We start from the raw sequence: 18,576 nt of genomic DNA, 5'->3' as shown, positions 1-18,576 counted from the left end.
CCTGGCTGGTTTTGAGTGTGATCATGGATATCTATAGTACCTCGTTTTTGTTCAGTTAGTTAGTATAGTACTATTTAATACAGTTACAGTTACATTTACATTTTTTGGCATTTAGCAGACGCCTTATTCCAAAGCGACTTACAATCGATACATTTGACTAAGCAGGTGAATCATCAATTCACCAGTCGTAGCAGGAAGAGTAAATCTAGCTCAGCCCACGGGCCATTGGCAGTCGTCGTGATAGAAGAAGATGAACAGTTGAATATGATTCTGTTATACAGTTGAACACACTGGTATGTGTTTTCTAGTTGTCTATGAATAAAGCCCAGTGCCTCATCTAGGACACAGGGTTGTAACAACATGTTTCCTGAGGCTTTACTGAGGGAGGGGAGATGGATACGCTAGGTCAGAGACTAGCCACGCGCCACACATCACTTCTGATTAGCTGCCTTTTGTTCCCTGTCCGGCAACATTCTCATGTCGATAGATTGATCTAGATTGAGCTACTCTGTTTGAGAACCAGGGGGGTATTCCATCAACGTCGCTAAAGGAAAATCCAGGCTTATTTTGATCAATCTTGCGAGGGTATACAATAATTATCTAGTGGATAGTCTTTTTTGTTTCCCTCCAGATATTTCAGATAACTATCATAATTACATACGGTTATGTACCAAGTATTACCAATTTATAAGTTCCAAAAATTCAATTGATTGATTGATTGAAAACTTTATTAGAAGATTTGCAGAAGTAGGTACATGAAAGTACATATTACATACAAGGTCAACTAACAGGATAAAAACCCAAGAAAGCCACTGGCTTATTTCAATTGGGGTCCTTGATTCTCAATTCATCGTTACATGTAAGACAGACAAAAAAAAAACTAGTACTATCTACAAGATAATACAGACAAATAACTATTACTATCTACAAGATAAACATACATCCATCATGGGAAGAACAATACAACAAAACATTAGGTATGTACAGCGGGTAGGACAGGTGGGGACATACACCACAGGTGGGGGCGGGGGACAAAACACAAAGTATGTACAGTGGGTAGTTCGGGTCTTTTAATCAGATTTTTGATTTAGAGGGTCCAGTTACGGATTGCAGCCTCCTGTAAATGTTTTTTGAGAGTGGTTTTGAAGGTGGGCAGTGTTTTGCACTCCTTTAAGATTATAGGAAGGGCGTTCCACATTTTTACTGCATAGTTTGCAAACGAGTTTATCCCCTTGTTTGTGGTGCAACGCGGTTGAACGTGGTTCGTGGAGCTTCCTCTGGTATTGTATGTGTGGACGTTGTTCACTTTTTGGAAGTATGTTGACAGGTACTTGGGTGTCTTTGTGGTGTAGCGTATCTTGAAGACCAGGCCCAGTGCAAGCTGCTGCACTCTGTCAACTACTCGTAGCCAATCAAGGCTCAAAAAATGAGCAGCGGTTAGATGTGTCCTAGGGTAGAGGCCTAGCAGAAGCCAGAATGACAGTCTTCCACTGTTTACCTCTGTTCTCCTGGAACGTAACACGGGCAATAAAACATCAGCAGAATATCAAGGGCAGAAAGATGATCTGAATGATCTCTCTCCCCCCCCCCCTCCCTCAGGTGCTTGTACTGGGGAACAAACGAGATATAACAGGTGCCTTGGATGAGAAGGAGCTGATTGAGAGGATGTGAGTATGGCGTTTCAGTGACTGTTCTCTTTGTGGAAAGATAATGTGTGAAATGTGAATCTGTGAGATCTTCAATTCAATATCTTTGAATTCGATTGCCACTAGAACTTGTTCTTCAGCTGTGAGCTTCTTCCTCTAATCCCGCCCCTCCTCTTCCTCCTGTAGGAACCTGTCAGCCATCCAGGACAGAGAGATCTGCTGCTACTCAATCTCTTGCAAGGAGAAAGACAACATTGGTGAGAGTCTGTCTGTCTGTCTGTCTTCAGGCACACTGTCTGGTTATACTTTAACTTTACAATGTTATACCTAGGGTTATAACAACTGATCAATACATGTGTGTGTGTGTGTGTGTGTGTGTGTGTGTGTGTGTGTGTGTGTGTGTGTGTGTCTGTGTCTGTGTCTGTGTCTGTGTCTGTGTCTGTGTCTGCGTCTGCGTGTGCGTGTGCGTGTGTCTGTGTGTGTGTCTGTGTCTGTGTCTGTGTCTGTGTCTGTGTCTGTGTCTGTGTCTGTGTCTGTGTCTGTGTCTGTGTCTGTGTCTGTGTCTGTGTCTGTGTCTGTGTCTGTGTCTGCGTCTGCGTCTGCGTCTGCGTCTGCGTCTGCGTGTGTGTGTGTGTGTGTGTCTGTGTGTGTGTGTGTCCTCTCACAGACATCACACTACAGTGGCTGATCCAGCATTCTAGAACCAGGAGGACAACATGAGGACTGAACACTGACCCGCGTGGACCACTACCCGAGACCAACCACACCCACACTTCTCTCCTCCCTCCCTCCCTCCCTCTCTCTCTACTCCTCCCTCCCTTTATCACCCCCGAGTCCAGTTTGGTCCCTAGTCCCTTCCTCTAGTCTAGCTCCTCCCCCATCTGTGTTCACAGATCTGAATAGATTGGATTAGTTGTAAGCAAAATGCCGGGACCTCCACTCAATCTATTAGGGGCTAGGTGGGCTATCACCATATCGCTTAAAGCTATGCAGTCTATTCATATCTGTGAACACTACATGGGGGTAGGATCCTTTAGATAGGCGCTGGAGGCAAGGGCTATCCTTCATCTCTAAATTTTCATCCTCCACTCTCCCTCTTAGCCAGCCAAGATCCCTCCATTTTACTCTTGGAAAACAGTCCCCTCCCTCTTCCCGCCCCCTATGATTCTGTTCTTGTAAAGAGTGTGTGAAATATTATGATTTGCACTGTTTTGAATTGTTTTGTTTTCTACCTATATGCATTTTTTACGCCATGTACTTCAGACTGGATAAAGTTAAACCTTGACAGTCACCGATCGCCTAGCTCTTTTTTTTCATCGACCGTTGCCGTTTCAGTTTTTTTGATACTTGTACAGTGGGGTCTCTTATCGATGAAACTAGCTTTAGTTGGGGGAGCTAATGTATTTTGACTTGTTGAAATGGAGAATGATTCAAGTGAAGTTGCCTGTAGTACAAACATACTCACACAAACACTTACTATCTTACTAACCTTCACCATGAACTACATGAAGTGTCAACTTCAGTAGCAAGATGGTGGCCATTGTGATTATTTATCTGATCAGGTGATCAGGTCTGGCCAATCATGCTCAGACAGAGTAATTCCTCCTTTTCTTTAGCGATTATTTCTTCTTCTTTGTAAATGTTTTTAACTTCAATATGAAGGACGATACAGCAGTCTTCTCACAAGTTTGCAGAACAGACATCATAGTACGTTTGGTTCGTGCGACGAAAACAAAAAACTAGTCTCATTCAGAGCTTTGAGAATAAGAAACTCAACTAAATATGAATCTCGATGCTGCTCTTTCAACTCTCCTCATCAGTCTGTTTTTTGTGTGTTTGAAAAAGAATTAATATAAGATTGATATCACAAATGCTTATTTGAGGTAGCCTTTGACCTTTGCTTATCATCAGCAAAAATGACACTTTGGGAGAGGTTCTTAAATGTTTGAGGTATCCCAATGTAATTTAATGATGATTAAACCTGTGTATTATGTTTGAGGCCATATTTCTGAATTTGTTTTTTACATTTGCTTTTCTGTTGTATTTCAAGTTAACAGTGGAAACAATGCAATATTGAAACCATGTTTTAAAACATATGTCATTGAGCACAGTTATGAGGTACGGTAAAGCACACAGTTATCGATTATCTTATGTTTCCTTCATGTTGTGTGTCTGTTTTTTCTTTTTTTGCAATATCCACAGTACCTAGCGGAAACTCACTCTTGTATCTGTCCCACTTTGTCCCCCTTGCAGATCTGAAAGGACCAGAGAATAATCTTTCTGTCATAAATGTTCTCCTACCTTTTTATTTCATTTTTATAAATGCTTTTAACACAGCCGTTGCTTGTGGATGGGATAGTGTACAGTACATCTTAAAAAACCGAACAAATCCCAGCATCAGGCAAAATGAATATGTTCGTTGGTATGATAACTTACATACTTTACTAACAAGCAGCTGTTATGAGCCACACAGATCTGTAATGACAGCTGTTGTGTCATCCTTATGACGGTCTTATGTCAGGCCCCTGCTGTTGAAAGGGGAAATCTGGGATTGGTACACTTCGTGAAGTGAATGACATATTAACAGTAATAGCCATTGATTCTGGAAGAATATAACTTACTCTAAATGCGATGTAATTCTAAACAAACACAGTGTAGCTTTTAAACATGATTAAAGCTATCACATGATCTCATGGATTGTTGGTCCCTGGCTACATTTCTCCTGCCCCCCCCCCCCCCCCTCATCCCTCAGATGGTTACCAAAAGAAGTGTTAAATAAAAAGTGTCTTTGGTGTTGTTTGAATCCCAGATTGCCCCTTTAAAGTAAAGTGTACTGTATATAGAGGTGGGATGGCCAGTTGAATCGTGTTAAATCAGTTCTTACTCCCCAATACCAGTATAATAAAGGTTACTCCTACTCAGCCTGCTATCAAACCACCAGCCTAATGAGTGAAGACAGGAGAAGACAGGAGACATGGTTAGACAGGAGAAGACAGGAGAGGACAGGAGACATGGTTAGACAGAGAAGACAGGAGACATGGTTAGACAGGAGAGGACAGGAGACATGGTTAGACAGGAGAAGACAGGAGACATGGTTAGACAGGAGAGGACAGGAGACATGGTTAGACAGGAGAAGACAGGAGACATGGTTAGACAAGAGAAGACAGGAGACATGGTTAGACAGAGAAGACAGGAGACATGGTTAGACGGGAGAAGACAGGAGACATGGTTAGACAGGAGAAGACAGGAGACATGGTTAGACAGAGAAGACAGGAGACGTGGTTAGACAGGAGAAGACAGGAGACATGGTTAGACAAGAGAAGACAGGAGACATGGTTAGACAGGAGGAGACAGGAGACATGGTTAGACAGGAGACATGGTTAGACAGGAGGAGACAGGAGAAGACAGGAGACATGGTTAGACAAGAGAAGACAGGAGACATGGTTAGACAGAGAAGACAGGAGACATGGTTAGACGGGAGAAGACAGGAGACATGGTTAGACAAGAGAAGACAGGAGACATGGTTAGACAGAGAAGACAGGAGACATGGTTAGACGGGAGAAGACAGGAGACATGGTTAGACAGGAGAAGACAGGAGACATGGTTAGACAAGAGAAGACAGGAGACATGGTTAGACAGGAGGAGACAGGAGACATGGTTAGACAGGAGACATGGTTAGACAGGAGGAGACAGGAGAAGACAGGAGACATGGTTAGACAGGAGAGGACAGGAGACATGGTTAGACAGGTGAAGACAGGAGACATGGTTAGACAAGAGAAGACAGGAGACATGGTTAGACAGGAGAAGACAGGAGACATGGTTAGACAGGAGAGGACAGGAGACATGGTTAGACAGGAGAAGACAGGAGACATGGTTAGACAGAGAAGACAGGAGACATGGTTAGACAAGAGGAGACAGGAGACATGGTTAGACAGGAGACGACAGGAGACATGGTTAGACAGGAGAGGACAGGAGACATGGTTAGACAGGAGAAGACAGGAGACATGGTTAGACAGGAGAAGACAGGAGACATGGTTAGACTAGAGGAGAAGACAGGAGACATGGTTAGACAGGAGAGGACAGGAGACATGGTTAGACAGGAGACATGGTTAGACAAGAGAAGACAGAGACATGGTTAGACAGGAGAAGACAGGAGACATGGTTAGACAGGAGAAGACAGGAGACATGGTTAGACAGGTGAAGACAGGAGACATGGTTAGACAGGAGAAGACAGGAGACATGGTTAGACAGGTGAAGACAGGAGACATGGTCAGACAGGAGAAGACAGGAGAGGACAGGAGACATGGTTAGACAGGAGGAGACAGGAGACATGTTTAGACAGGAGAAGACAGGAGACATGGTTAGACCGGAGAAGACAGGAGACATGGTTAGACAGAGAAGACAGGAGACATGGTTAGACAGGAGAGGACAGGAGACATGGTTAGACAGGAGAGGACAGGAGACATGGTTAGACAGGAGGAGACATGGTTAGACAGGAGAGGACAGGAGAAGACAGGAGAAGACAGGAGACATGGTTAGACAGGAGAAGACAGGAGACATGGTTAGACAGGAGACATGGTTAAACAGGAGAAGACAGGAGACATGGTTAGACAAGAGGAGACAGGAGACATGGTTAGACAGGAGAGGACAGGAGACATGGTTAGACAGGAGAGGACAGGAGACATGGTTAGACAGGAGAGGACAGGAGACATGGTTAGACAGGAGAAGACATGGTTAGCCAGTCGAACTAAAGGCTGGAGGACAATGGAGTTTATGTACTATGTCACTCCTCTGTCATTGGAGCTCTGTCAAGCCAAGAGAGGGGTGGCATGAAGGTCACAACCACTAGACCACATCACTACTACAAGGACGACAAATATCTCGTATACCGTACCTGTCTTCTGTGTGGCATAATGGCTGTTCTCGGCATCCTTTTTATTTTAAACTTTTTTTTCCCAGGAAAGTGTTTTTTCTTTTCTTTTCTTTTTGAGTCTAGCTTAACTGTTGACATGGCCAGCTTTCAACACAACGGTCAACAAGTGTCTCTACTGTCTTAAGAATCAACAATGACATTAAAGTGAATTTATTCAAAATGTCTCTTTATATTCTGTCATTTCTCGAGTGACAACTCTGTACATGCTGTAACTGTTGTTATCTTGAGATGATTTAAAATAAAACATATCCCACTAAGTGAGCATGGGTCTGAGGCATTAGTTTGAGGTGGAATGACTCACTAACTTAACTGGACTTGATTTGTTGGATTTTGAATCATAAACTGACAATCACATGCGTGCGCTTGTCGATGACCCATAGCCCCTTCATACTGTAGGCAGATGCACCACTCTGTATAATTTAAGAGTTGTAATGAATTATTTGTTAACATTTGGATCAAATAAACCCTAGCTAAGCTAAACTTAGCTAAACTTACCCATGCCCTTTCACAGTAATTCTCTGCTAAGGCCAGCAGAGGGCAGTATATGCTCACATTTTTTTGATGTCTACCTTTCTTTCTGGGAGTACTGAAAAGTGAGATGGGTGTTATTTTTCTTTTATGTCTTGGAATTCCCTCTCTCTCTCTCTCTCTCTCTCTCTCTCTCTCTCTCTCTCTCTCTCTCTCTTTCTCTCTCTCTCTCTCTCTCTCTCTCTCTCTCTCTCTCTCTCTCTTTTTTTTCTCTCTCTCTCTCTCTCTTTCACACACACTCACACTCATAATAGACTCAGTGTATTCTCACGAAACAGTGGAACACGTTAAGTTGCATTTATGGCTGCGGCCTTGTCAGTGTAAGGGGAGAAGGCAGACAAAAGAATGAAGTGACTGACCTATTACAAATCTGCCCCGCCACAGATGGGTGCAGTGAGGCTTTGTAGATGTATTCTATCTAGAACACTGGTGAACTTGTTCACAACTTTTCACCAGACGTTTCATCTACTTCTTTTGCTCTAAAAGACTGGCTTGTTGGACTGTCCCTCAGAAGCCCCCCCTTCAGTCTTGTTGGTTTTTCAGAGCCTAATTATGTCAAGCTCTGAGGACCAGTGAATAGACGCAGATGAAAGCATTGTTTGTGTAAGACTGAGAGTAAAGGACCTCAGTGTTGACTGTAGAGTTTTATTGATGTTTCCCATGTCCCCCCCTAAAACCCAAGCCAAACAGTCTCACACAGAGGAAGTGCCCTGCGGTCCATCACTGGTACCAACCCTGACTGGGAAAACAGCACCAGTCGCTCAAATAGTTCCCTACTGTGTGGACTCCCGTCCCGGTTCCCATCTCCAGCAGCGATAATGACAGAACCGCGATGGAGCCGGCCGGTCCGGTTCTGTGTTCTGGTGACAGAGAGGTCCAGAACCTCTCGACCCCTCTGGGAAACGAGCCCAGAGTTCTCCCCGGGGTTCTAGCCCCGGACCCTTTTGGAGAGCTGGACCCAACAGACTCTCGTTACTGTTCGCATTCTTCAGCAGGCCGGAATTGGCTGTTAGGGTGTCGCCGTGGTAACGTTAGATCAGATATGGGTATGGTCACAGGCTATATGTTTCCTGAACCTGCTGGGATCGGAGGGGGGCAAAGACAAACAGTCCTAAACACACACACACACACACACACACACACACACGCACACACACACACAGTACAGTACACATAGGCACACTCATACACACTCTCACACTGTCTCTCTCTCTCTCTCTCTCTCTCTCTCTCTCTCTCTCTCTCTCTCTCTCTCTCTCTCTCTCTCTCTCTCTCTCTCTCTCTCTACCAGCAGTAGCAGAGATAAGCTGGTCAGAGCCAGTATAATGTTATGCTGTGACGTCACTCTCCATGACACCCACCTCGTGCCATCAAACCATACAAGCTTTTTTCAGTTGGGTGGTACACAGCTACGTACAGTGGGAGGACCCACACACATACCAGGCTACAGTACACGCAAACATCAACAACATGTGTTGAATAGAATATGAATAGAGCCATGGATAAAGTGGCCATACGCATGAGCATAAAACTATGAATATAGGACATGCTCTTGTTTCCCTAAACAAAGGTGGTCCTTCTTTTAAGTTGGACAGCTTCACTGTTGTGAGAGAAGCAGCTTGGCTGTGATACAGTGGAGATGTGTGAGGATATGCGGCCGTTTGAATCCAGATGGCCAATCTAGGACACTGGGTGTGTGTGTGTGTGTGTGTGTCAAGAGTCTATCTGGGTTTTCTGTCCTTGTTTCCATTCCTGCAGAGAAGTGAAGGAGCAGAACAGGTGAAAGCACCTTTCTAATGGGCATCCACCATCTTGCTTTTACCTATCATCTGTTTTCAGATCATAGGTTGAGGACAACATGGCTGAATTCCAAACATTCTCCCTTTCCTTGCCCCTTGTTGATCTGAGAACAGTGATTAAAGGTGTAGTATGTCGTTTTAGACTTTGGAGTAGTGCTAAATGGCTGATACATCGGTCGTGACTCATGATCTTGAAATGAGACGCCATGATAAAGAACGTTCGATGAAGAGCACTGTTTTGGTTGAAACAAAGCTTATTCCACTCAACACCCAATGGGCGTAGGTGGGGCACACGGGATCACAGGGGGGGCTGGTGCCACCCCGTGTCACCCCGGTAGCTCTGCCCCTGCTACGATCGTTTCCACGGTCAAATTGACTCACGTTGACATTTTATAAATCACTACTTTGACGTGGTTTTCTACGTACGACACGGATAAGATCAAATTTGATCCAAAGTACTTTCTATAAATGAGGCCCCAGGTCCTTATTGATGGCAAAAGCTGGAGTTGCTAGCTCTGCAGGATAGCATCTAATTTCATACAGTCATAACAGTTAAATACATTTTCATAGGAGGTTTGGTTTGTGGTGATGGCCGAAGATTGATTGGTCATCTTCAGGTGCCTCCTATTTCCTGTGCACCCGAGTGTCACTTGGTAACTTTCCGTAGGTAACACTCCTTATATAATCAGTTATCCATTTATACAATTTTGATATCAAGCAACCTGGCAATAGTGACCTTTGCAATAGCTGGCAGGCATATTTCAATGCAGGCTCAATACATTTAACCATTTACGTACGTTTTTTTACTAACCATTTACTAAATTTGCTAATATATTGTAAATGCTAATTCACTGGTAATTATGACAAATGTGGTAATTAATCTACAATAGTGCCACTGTGAGAGACGGTTCTTTTGCTGTCGAAAAGCGACAAAAAAACGATCTTAGTCACCGGCTCCGAACTGGCCCTCAAATTGCCTTGGTGGAAAAGAGGCCATTGTTGACAAGTGTTTCCCGAGGCCTGGGCCCCCGGCGGCTACAACCTGTTTACTTGGAGAGTCAGGGGGAGAAACCCTCCCGAAAGCTTCATGTGGGTCACAGCACAAACAGAGGCTCCTCCACTGTGTCCCCCCCAGCCAGCCAGCCTGCCTGCCAGTGAGTTCCCAGGTTTGTCTGCTACTTTAATCCACTTAACCAGACACTTAAACCCAACCACTTCATCAACAATGCAGATCTGGGGTTGAAAATCTGGTCTGGCGACAACAGCGAGCGTGAGCAAGGAGAGAGAGAGAGAGAGAGAGAGAGAGAGAGAGAGAGAGAGAGAGAGGGAGGGAGAGAGAGAGAAGGAGAGAGAGAGAGAGGGAGAGGGAGAGGGAGAGAGAGAGAGAGAGGGGGAGAGGGAGAGAGAGAGAGAGAGAGAGAGAGAGAGAGAGAGGGAGAGGGAGAGAGAGAGAGAGAGATATATATAGAGAGAGAGAGATCAGGCCACTGAACCTTTCTGATTATTCTCCCCCCTTCCGGGCCCTCAGTCGAGGCTTGTTATATAGGCATACTTTCACGTGCAGCAAGTGCATGAGAGGTGGAGGGGGGAGAAAGAGGGGAGGATGGGGAGGCCAGGGGAGGTGTGTGTGTGTGTGTGTGTGTGTGTGTGGGTGGGGGGGGGAGGGGGGCTGGCCTAGCAGACAAGCAACCGAAAAGCCCATCTCTCCCAGCCCCCCGTCCGTCGTCATGGAAACCACAAGGAATCAAGCGGGTTTTGGGAAAGTGCAGGGTTTGTTTTGGTTGCTGTGCGCCCCTCTCCGCCCGTCTACTCCCCCTCCCCCTCCTCCTCCTCCTCCCATCCTTCTCTTCCCCCCTCTCCTCCCTCTGTTTGGTGACTGTGAGGGGTGACTTGAATGTGACGGTAGCTTGGCAACTCGACCGGTGGCTGACTATTGATATGCAGTGAGGGGGCTCGGGTTGGGGGGACAGGGAACAATGCTGTCCTTATAAGAGCGTCCCCTCCCCCCCTCCTCCCCCCTCCCCAGTGCCCAGGCAGAACTAAGTGGGAGGACAAATATTTCAGCTCAGAGAGCCGAGACACAACACAGGGGAGACCAGCCGTGGAATCCTCACTGTCTCTCACTGTGTGTGTGTGTGTGTGTGTGTGTGTGTGTGTGTGTGTGTGTGTGTGTGTGTGTGTTAGTGTGTGTTAGTGTGTGTGTGAGAGAGAGAGAGTGAGAGAGAAATTGTGGTGTGTGTGTCTGTGTGAGTGTGTGAGTGAGAGAGTTTGTGTCAGTGTGTGTGTGTGTGTGTGTGTGTGTGTGTGTGTATGCGTGTGTGCGCGCGCATGTGTGTGTGTGTGCGTGTGTGTATGTGGGCAGAGGTGGTGGTCTTGTAACTTCACAATGACTTGTTCATGCTCTGATAGATGCTTTCTTTCTATTAGACTTAGATTTTCCAGTGAAAAACAAGGCCCAACACTCTGTCTCTGTCTCACTGTTTATTTGCTATAACTGAATAGAAAGCATACAAAAATCCAATATACAGTCAATATTAAAATGATCTACTTCAAATACAAGTATGTTAACCTAAAATATACCATATAATTACAATATATTCACAGTGCCAGGGTACTTACCATTTTCATAATGTTATGCCACTCTTCACTAAACATTTGACCATTACAATACCAGGAAAGGAAAGTAAGAAATATTGTTTTTTACTTCTTGACAACATTTGTATGATTTGCCTGAGCTCTTGTTGAGGAAATGTTGATTTTGCTCGTGGGATAAACTTCCCTGTTATATTGAGAATAATAAAAAGCGTTAAATGTATTGAGCCTGCATTGAAATATGCCTGCCAGCTATTTCAAAGGTCACTATTGCCAGGTTGCTTGATATCAAAATTGTCAAAGTTTGAGCGGGCAGACAGTGTGTATGATATCACAGTCTCAGTATGTCATCTCACTCTGTACTGTGTCTCTGGAAGTCCTCAATATCTCAGGTCTCAGCAGGTTGGTTAACAAAAGATATGTACTAGTTGAACTTATTTGCTTCATTCATTAATTAACTGTACACAAACACACTTTTTCTGACGGGCAACAAGAGTGGTTGTAGTTTCCAGGCTTATCAAGCAAATCATGGATGAACTCTGTGTGGGTTAGTGGTTAGTGTTACTCTATTGTAATACGTATTTGTCTGTGTAGATTGAAGTAATGGAGAACTCTGGACATTATTAGTAGCCCTGTGGTACAGAATAACATACAGCTGGGTTTCTCAACTATGGGGCCAGACCCAGAACTATGGGGCCAGACCCAGAACTATGGGGCCAGACCCAGAACTATGCGGCCAGACGCAGAACGATGGGGTCAGACCCAGAACTGGGTCCAGTCATGTTGTATATTACAGCAGGTTGTGATATACCCCCCCACAAGACCAAACCAACAAAGAGAGTAAATAAAGGGTAATAAGGATAATCTCATTATTACAAATAGTACATTTACTTATAGTGGGTCATATTTCAGTGGGTAGTGAAATGGAAATTAAACCCTGAGCTAAACAACTAACTAACACCACTGAGGCGACAAAAAAGGATTGTTAAAACACTCAACCACGGGTCTGCACATCCTGTAAATATGACTGGTCTGCACCCTGCACCCCCTGTAAATATGACTGACCTGCACCCTGCACACCCTGTAAATATGACTGGTCTGCACCCTGCACACCCTGTAAATATGACTGGTCTGCACCCTGCACACCCTGTAAATATGACTGGTCTGCGGCCTGCACCCCCTGTAAATATGACTGGTCTGCGGCCTGCACCCCCTGTAAATATGACTGACCTGCACCCTGCACCCACTGTAAATATGAGTAATCTGCAATCTGCAGCCTAAATCAAGGAATCTTTACATCAAACATAAACAAATGTGTCGTGGGTGGTGGTGGGTGTTATGACGGTTCATGACGGGTACCATTGTAGCACATTCCTTTCTTTCTAGATCATTCTATGAGGGGTTGCCGGAGGGTTAGGGAGAACAGTTGGCCTACAGACGGCAGTCAGAGGAATCCGTCAATGGCTCTTTCTGTGGTTAATCATCACTAAAGAAAACACAGGATGCTAGAACACACACCAAGAATTATTCACAGCTAAGATGATTGTTATCTTTTTTTGTCACGATAATTGAAAGTCTTTTTTTGTCCTTCTGTTATCAAAAGAGGGAGTAAAAACTAAAAGTCAAGGAAAGCCCATTTTGAATTGATTCAGCTTTGTCCTCGCTTACAGCTGCACCCTTTGTGGTTTTGCATTGACGTCTCCGACGACTGACATCTCTTTTATGAATTGTCTGTCTGCACAGTGACATCATCACTCAAGACTCAAGTCTTAAGGATCTGAGGGACCGACAACAAAAGTCTCAAGAGGTCATACAGTAGTTTCTCTGTCATCACAAGTCTCTGGTCTCTCTCTCTCTCTAAAAATATCTTAACGTAAATAAAAAAGACTTCCTGGTGAAATAAAGATGAAATAAGTTTCTTTCTGAAGACCCGACACAAAGACTGAGGTCCGAAGATGAGGGATGGAGGTCTAAGGGCAGCTCGCTGGCTCTGTTCCCCACTGAGGTGGCACATGGTTGGGGGAGGGAGGGGACCTCAACAGGGGGTTCCAATGGCCAAGAGCGAGGAGCTGTCTTTAGCCTTGTCATAGTAGATGGCCGGCGTGGTGCCTGAGACTATCTTTAGCTTCTCGTCCTTGGAGGAGGAAGGAGAGAGGGAGGAAGGGGAGAGAGAGGAAGGAGAGGAAAGGCAAGAGGGGGAGGTAGAGGCTGCTGTAACAGTGGTGGAGGCGGAAGAGGAGGACGAAGAAGCTCCTTCGGGGAGACATTCCTCGCAACAACAACAACAACAGTCCATGAAGGCCTGGCCCAGCGACCGACACAGGCACAGCAGTAACACCGGTGTCGCCGAGCATCGCACAAACAGCAGGAACTGGCCAATCAGAGCCAGGAAGGCCTCGGTCCCCGTGGAGACCGGCACGGCGACGTACGCCAGGACGATGTTGCACACGTTCTCGGGGAGGTTGCACACGGCGTAGATGACGGCCAACGCCACCACCGTGGAGCTCAGCCTCTGGTCCCTCTTCTGCTGCTGCTTCTTCTTTGGGGACGACGACGAAGAAGAGGACGACGAAGAGGTGGAGGAGGAGGAAGGGCGCACGCCTTTGCCGCCGCCTCCGCCCTGCTTCTGAAGCGTCTGGGCCACCACGTGCCTCGTCACCAGCTGACAGGCGAGCGTGAACAGGAGCGGGAGACAGAAGAAACAGCCGAAGTACCACCACATCCGGGCTTCGTGGTAGGTCAACACCAGGGAGTAGACCGACTCCGGCAGGTCCAGGGAGGGCCGGCGGACACAGAGGTCCACCAGGACGCCTCCTTGGGTCGTCATCGGCCCGACGAGGGTCTCCTGGGTGAGCTGCCACAGCAGGAGCTCCGGGGCGGCCAGCACCATGGAGCCTACCCAGATGACGGCCAGCTTGGCTAGGATGGACTGGCAGGGCTCCACCCGGGGGCTGGCCTGGGCCTGCAGGGGCTGGGTGCTAGTGGCCGCGTGGAAGCGGTCGATGCTCAGGGCACACAGGCTGAACGTGGCCACGCCTAGAGAGGTCACCTGGGGGGGGGGGGGTGGTAGGAGTGAAGTGGAGAGAGAGAGTGAGGGGGAAAGGTGAGGGAGTAGAGGGAAGAAGAAAAACTATTTAGTGCATTGCTCATGTGTTATTATCTACCAGAGGTATCCTGGGTAAATAGATGGTCTGGGGAATTATAATATGCAAATGTTCCTCCTCAGCTTGGTAAAAAAGAGCCTAGACAGACATAGTATAATGATCATTAGAGGGGTCTGTCTGACCCACATCCCTTCCTCATAGAGTGTCTAATGACCTCAATTAGTCAAGCACACCCCTCCAGACAATTAACGTGAGGCGCTCGTTAGCATAACAAAAGGATAACTACGGGAACATAGGGAGGCTGGCAGACCAGGGTATTCTATAGGCAAGTATATACACAGACAGAAGTGCACATAGTGTAATTCGAGCTACTAACACACCCATTCAGTGATTAAGTAAGTCGCTTTGGAATAAGGCGTCTGCTAAATGCCAAAAATGTAAAATGTAAATGTAAATGTAAGTACAGTTTGAGTTTGAAAGACTGCAATGCCTCAACCAAATTGCCATAGTGTATTTGTAAATTTAAGATCCTTCTTGGAAGAGGCCAGGATGTGTTAACATTAGGCATCAAAGATGTATTTTAACCATCCTGTTCATTCATACAAGTTCCCCAGTTCAAATAGGTTCCCTGTCATGTTGTTACTGTCTGTCAGTATCACTCATTGTGTATGACGTACTGTCTGTTCAATAGTAACGTTCAAAAGTAATTCAATAAGTAAGTTAGTGTTACTCTATTGTAATAAGTATTTGTCTGTGTAGATTTAAATAATGGAGAACTCTGGACAGTATTAGTAGCCCTGTGGTACAGAATAACATACAGCTGGGTTTCTCCACTATGGGGCCAGACCCAGAACTATGGGGTCAGAACCAGAACTATGGGGCCAGACGCAGCACTATGCGGTCAGACCCAGAACTATGGGGCCAGACCCAGAACTATGGGGTAGTTCTAGAAATAACAGGAACACCTTCCCATTACGCAGCAGGTGTTCCAAACGGTGCAAACGTTTCTTCTTCTGCAAACGTGCATGCATCTGAGATCACTTGACGAGCGTGCAGTGCACCTAACGTACCCACGTGCGTAAAATAGGCCTCGTGACCTCGTGCGTTATGGCATTACCTCCATGTAGGGCACGAGCCGACAGGAGAGGTCCCCCATCAGCCGCGTCTGGGTGAGCTGGTTGAAGACCACCACCGGCAGGCAGAAAAACAGCACGAGGAAGTCCCACAGCGCCAGGCTGGCCAGGATGCAGTTCCACGCGCTCTTCAGGTAGTAGTCGTGCCACACGATGCACATGAGCGCGAGGTTACCGACGATGCCCACCGCGAACAGGATCAGCGCCAGGAGCATCACCGCGTAAGCCCCGTAGGAGTTGTCGGTGACCGGGTAGAGCGGGTTGTGGAGGAGCACCGTGCCCTGGTCCTTGGAGGAGTTCCCCCGGGGTGGGGGGGTACCCTTGGGCGTGGTGAAGTACCCCTGGGGGTCGTACGGTCTGGGGTGTCTGGGGTAACCGTGGGGAGGGTGCGGAGGCTGGTCCCTCTTCTTGGAGCTCCCATCCTGGGCGTCCCGGGGCATCCTCATCCTTGGATTCGCGTCGGATTCCTCCTGAGATAAAGATCGGATGAATCCCCCCATATCATCACCTTGAGTCTGATGTAGATCCACACCCGGGTCCGAATCCCCGGTCCCCGTGGCCGGTGCACCTGCAACACCGTCAAACTGCGCCCTTAGAGGTGTCTCCCTGTCCCCCAGGGTTAGGGCTGAGGACCCGGGGCCGACGTGACGGAGCTCCGCAGTCCTCAGGGAAAGCAGCAACAAAGCAAAAAGAAGAATCATGTTTTAAAGCGTTGAAATAATGCTTAAATGAATTTGTGCTGTGAAATCAATGCAAACGCGATGCAAACTGCAAGCTGCAGTCAACAACTGTTCTGGAAGTAGAAATCAGACAGTAGCCTATCACTCAAAAAACGCCGAAGCCGAAGTCTGATATCCATAAAGTGATTTAGAAGCGTTGATCAAAACCTCCGTGCGCTCCGCTGGTCCTGATGGAGAAGTGTTGAATGTCTGGGTTTGAACGTGGCCGTTATTCTGCACTACAGATGGAGGCGGCCACATGCGCCATCTGGTGGCTAGACAAGTAATAATAATAATAATAATAATAATAATAATAATAATAATTATTATTATTATTATAATAATAATAATAATAATAATAATAATAATAATAATAATAATAATAATAATGCATTTGATTTCTATTGCACTTATCCTTCCAAATAATCTCAGAGTGCTACAGAGTCAAAAACACAACAACAATAACAAAAAACAACCTAAAAACATAATAATAAGTTAAATAGTAGTAAAAACATAGTAAAAAAAGGTTTAGCAGTCAAAGGCCTTTTTGAATAAAACGTTTTTTTTTTTTAGGCCTGTCTTAAAAAAAGACCAGGCTCTGTACTGCCCTTAGCTGGCTAGGAAGGCTGTTCCACAGGCTCTGTACTGCCCTTAGCTGGCTAGGAAGGCTGTTCCACAGGCTCTGTACTGCCTTTAGCTGGCTAGGAAGGCTGTTCCACAGGCTCTGTACTGCCTTTAGCTGGCTAGGAAGGCTGTTCCACAGGCTCTGTACTGCCCTTAGCTGGCTAGGAAGGCTGTTCCACAGGCTCTGTACTGCCCTTAGCTGGCTAGGAAGGCTGTTCCACAGGCTCTGTACTGCCCGTAGCTGGCTAGGAAGGCTGTTCCACAGGCTCTGTACTGCCCTTAGCTGGCTAGGAAGGCTGTTCCACAGGCTCTGTACTGCCCTTTAGCTGGCTAGGAAGGCTGTTCCACAGGCTCTGTACTGCCCTTAGCTGGCTAGGAAGGCTGTTCCACAGGCTCTGTACTGCCCGTAGCTGGCTAGGAAGGCTGTTCCACAGGCTCTGTACTGCCCTTAGCTGGCTAGGAAGGCTGTTCCACAGGCTCTGTACTGCCCTTAGCTGGCTAGGAAGGCTGTTCCACAGGCTCTGTACTGCCCTTAGCTGGCTAGGAAGGCTGTTCCACAGGCTCTGTACTGCCCGTAGCTGGCTAGGAAGGCTGTTCCACAGGCTCTGTACTGCCCTTAGCTGGCTAGGAAGGCTGTTCCACAGGCTCTGTACTGCCCGTAGCTGGCTAGGAAGGCTGTTCCACAGGCGAGGCGCAGCGGGCAGAAGGCTCGGTCCCCCATGGTGCGGAGCCTGGTATTGGGGACCTGGAGTACAAGTACAAGTCAAGCAAGCAAGTAGATATTGTTTCTTATACCACATAGACTAATACATTTCCACGCAGAATAGACTAAAGGACTTGGAGGAGAATCAAGTGAGCACTTTTACTTGACTGTGTGTTGTGTATTTCCAGTTTTGATACAGGATGTATTCAACAGTATTAGCCCAATTCGGTTTTTAGAGAGCTGTGCACTCTTCAACAATGACCTCCACGATGTGCTGTCAAGCATTTCCCCAAGTGAACACATTGTGAAATCTGATACACATGCATGGCGATCAATGGGACATTCATTTCAACCACTGCTCTCTAGTCTCCCACATTGGCACTCTTCTATAGACTCTCATCTATAGTGAGCATTCATCACCCTGGTGATACTACACATTGGTGGTGGATGTGGTGACTCCTATATTCTGCACCCTGTCCCCTAGAGTATGCACTTGGTCACTCCCGAATGTATTTCCAATAAGATATTGGTTTACACCAATCGAATGCTCTGAAATCCAAAGAGGAGAGGAAAGAGGAGAGCACTTCATAAATGCAATCGGTGTAGTGTTACACGGGTCCATCACATGACATGACTAATGTCATCACTCACATGCCACCTTTACGCTGACTGGCCAAACCACAGAGTCAGGTCTACCCAGACAGATGATATCCATGGTCCACAGTATGAAGTCACAGGGAATCTGTCATCTAGCAGGAAGAACTGGGAGGCTCTTTCCAGGTAGGGATGGCTTTG

General features: G+C 46.5%; 2 protein-coding genes across 2 annotated transcripts in view; one reads left to right on the top strand and one right to left on the bottom strand.

Annotated features, from left to right (window-relative positions):
- arl8a (ADP-ribosylation factor-like 8A) overlaps window positions 1-2,755 on the top strand; it is an 11,923-nt gene extending 9,168 nt beyond the window's left edge. Inside the window, exons 5-7 of the mRNA XM_080548086.1 lie at window positions 1,600-1,667; window positions 1,833-1,903; window positions 2,314-2,755. Of these exons, the coding sequence (XP_080404212.1) occupies window positions 1,600-1,667; window positions 1,833-1,903; window positions 2,314-2,366 (192 nt within the window). The 3' untranslated portion in view covers window positions 2,367-2,755. The remainder of the gene's footprint in view (window positions 1-1,599; window positions 1,668-1,832; window positions 1,904-2,313) is intronic.
- A 10,778-nt stretch (window positions 2,756-13,533) lies between these two features.
- On the bottom strand, window positions 13,534-16,190 carry gpr37l1a (G protein-coupled receptor 37 like 1a; the record flags this gene model as incomplete). The annotated part of the gene is made up of 2 exons (XM_080548720.1): window positions 15,720-16,190; window positions 13,534-14,547 (listed from the first exon to the last, which is right to left on the bottom strand). The coding sequence occupies exons 1-2, from the start codon at window positions 16,179-16,181 to the stop codon at window positions 13,534-13,536; spliced, it is 1,476 nt and encodes a 491-aa protein (XP_080404846.1). The 5' UTR covers window positions 16,182-16,190.
- Between the last annotated feature and the right edge of the window lie 2,386 nt (window positions 16,191-18,576).

This window comes from Nansenia antarctica (assembly GCF_963989245.1).
Source record: "Nansenia antarctica genome assembly, chromosome: 18".
NCBI classification, from domain to species: domain Eukaryota; kingdom Metazoa; phylum Chordata; class Actinopteri; order Argentiniformes; family Microstomatidae; genus Nansenia; species Nansenia antarctica.
The sequence above is the reverse complement of the archived record's forward strand: the minus strand, read 5'-3'. Positions and strand labels throughout refer to the sequence as shown.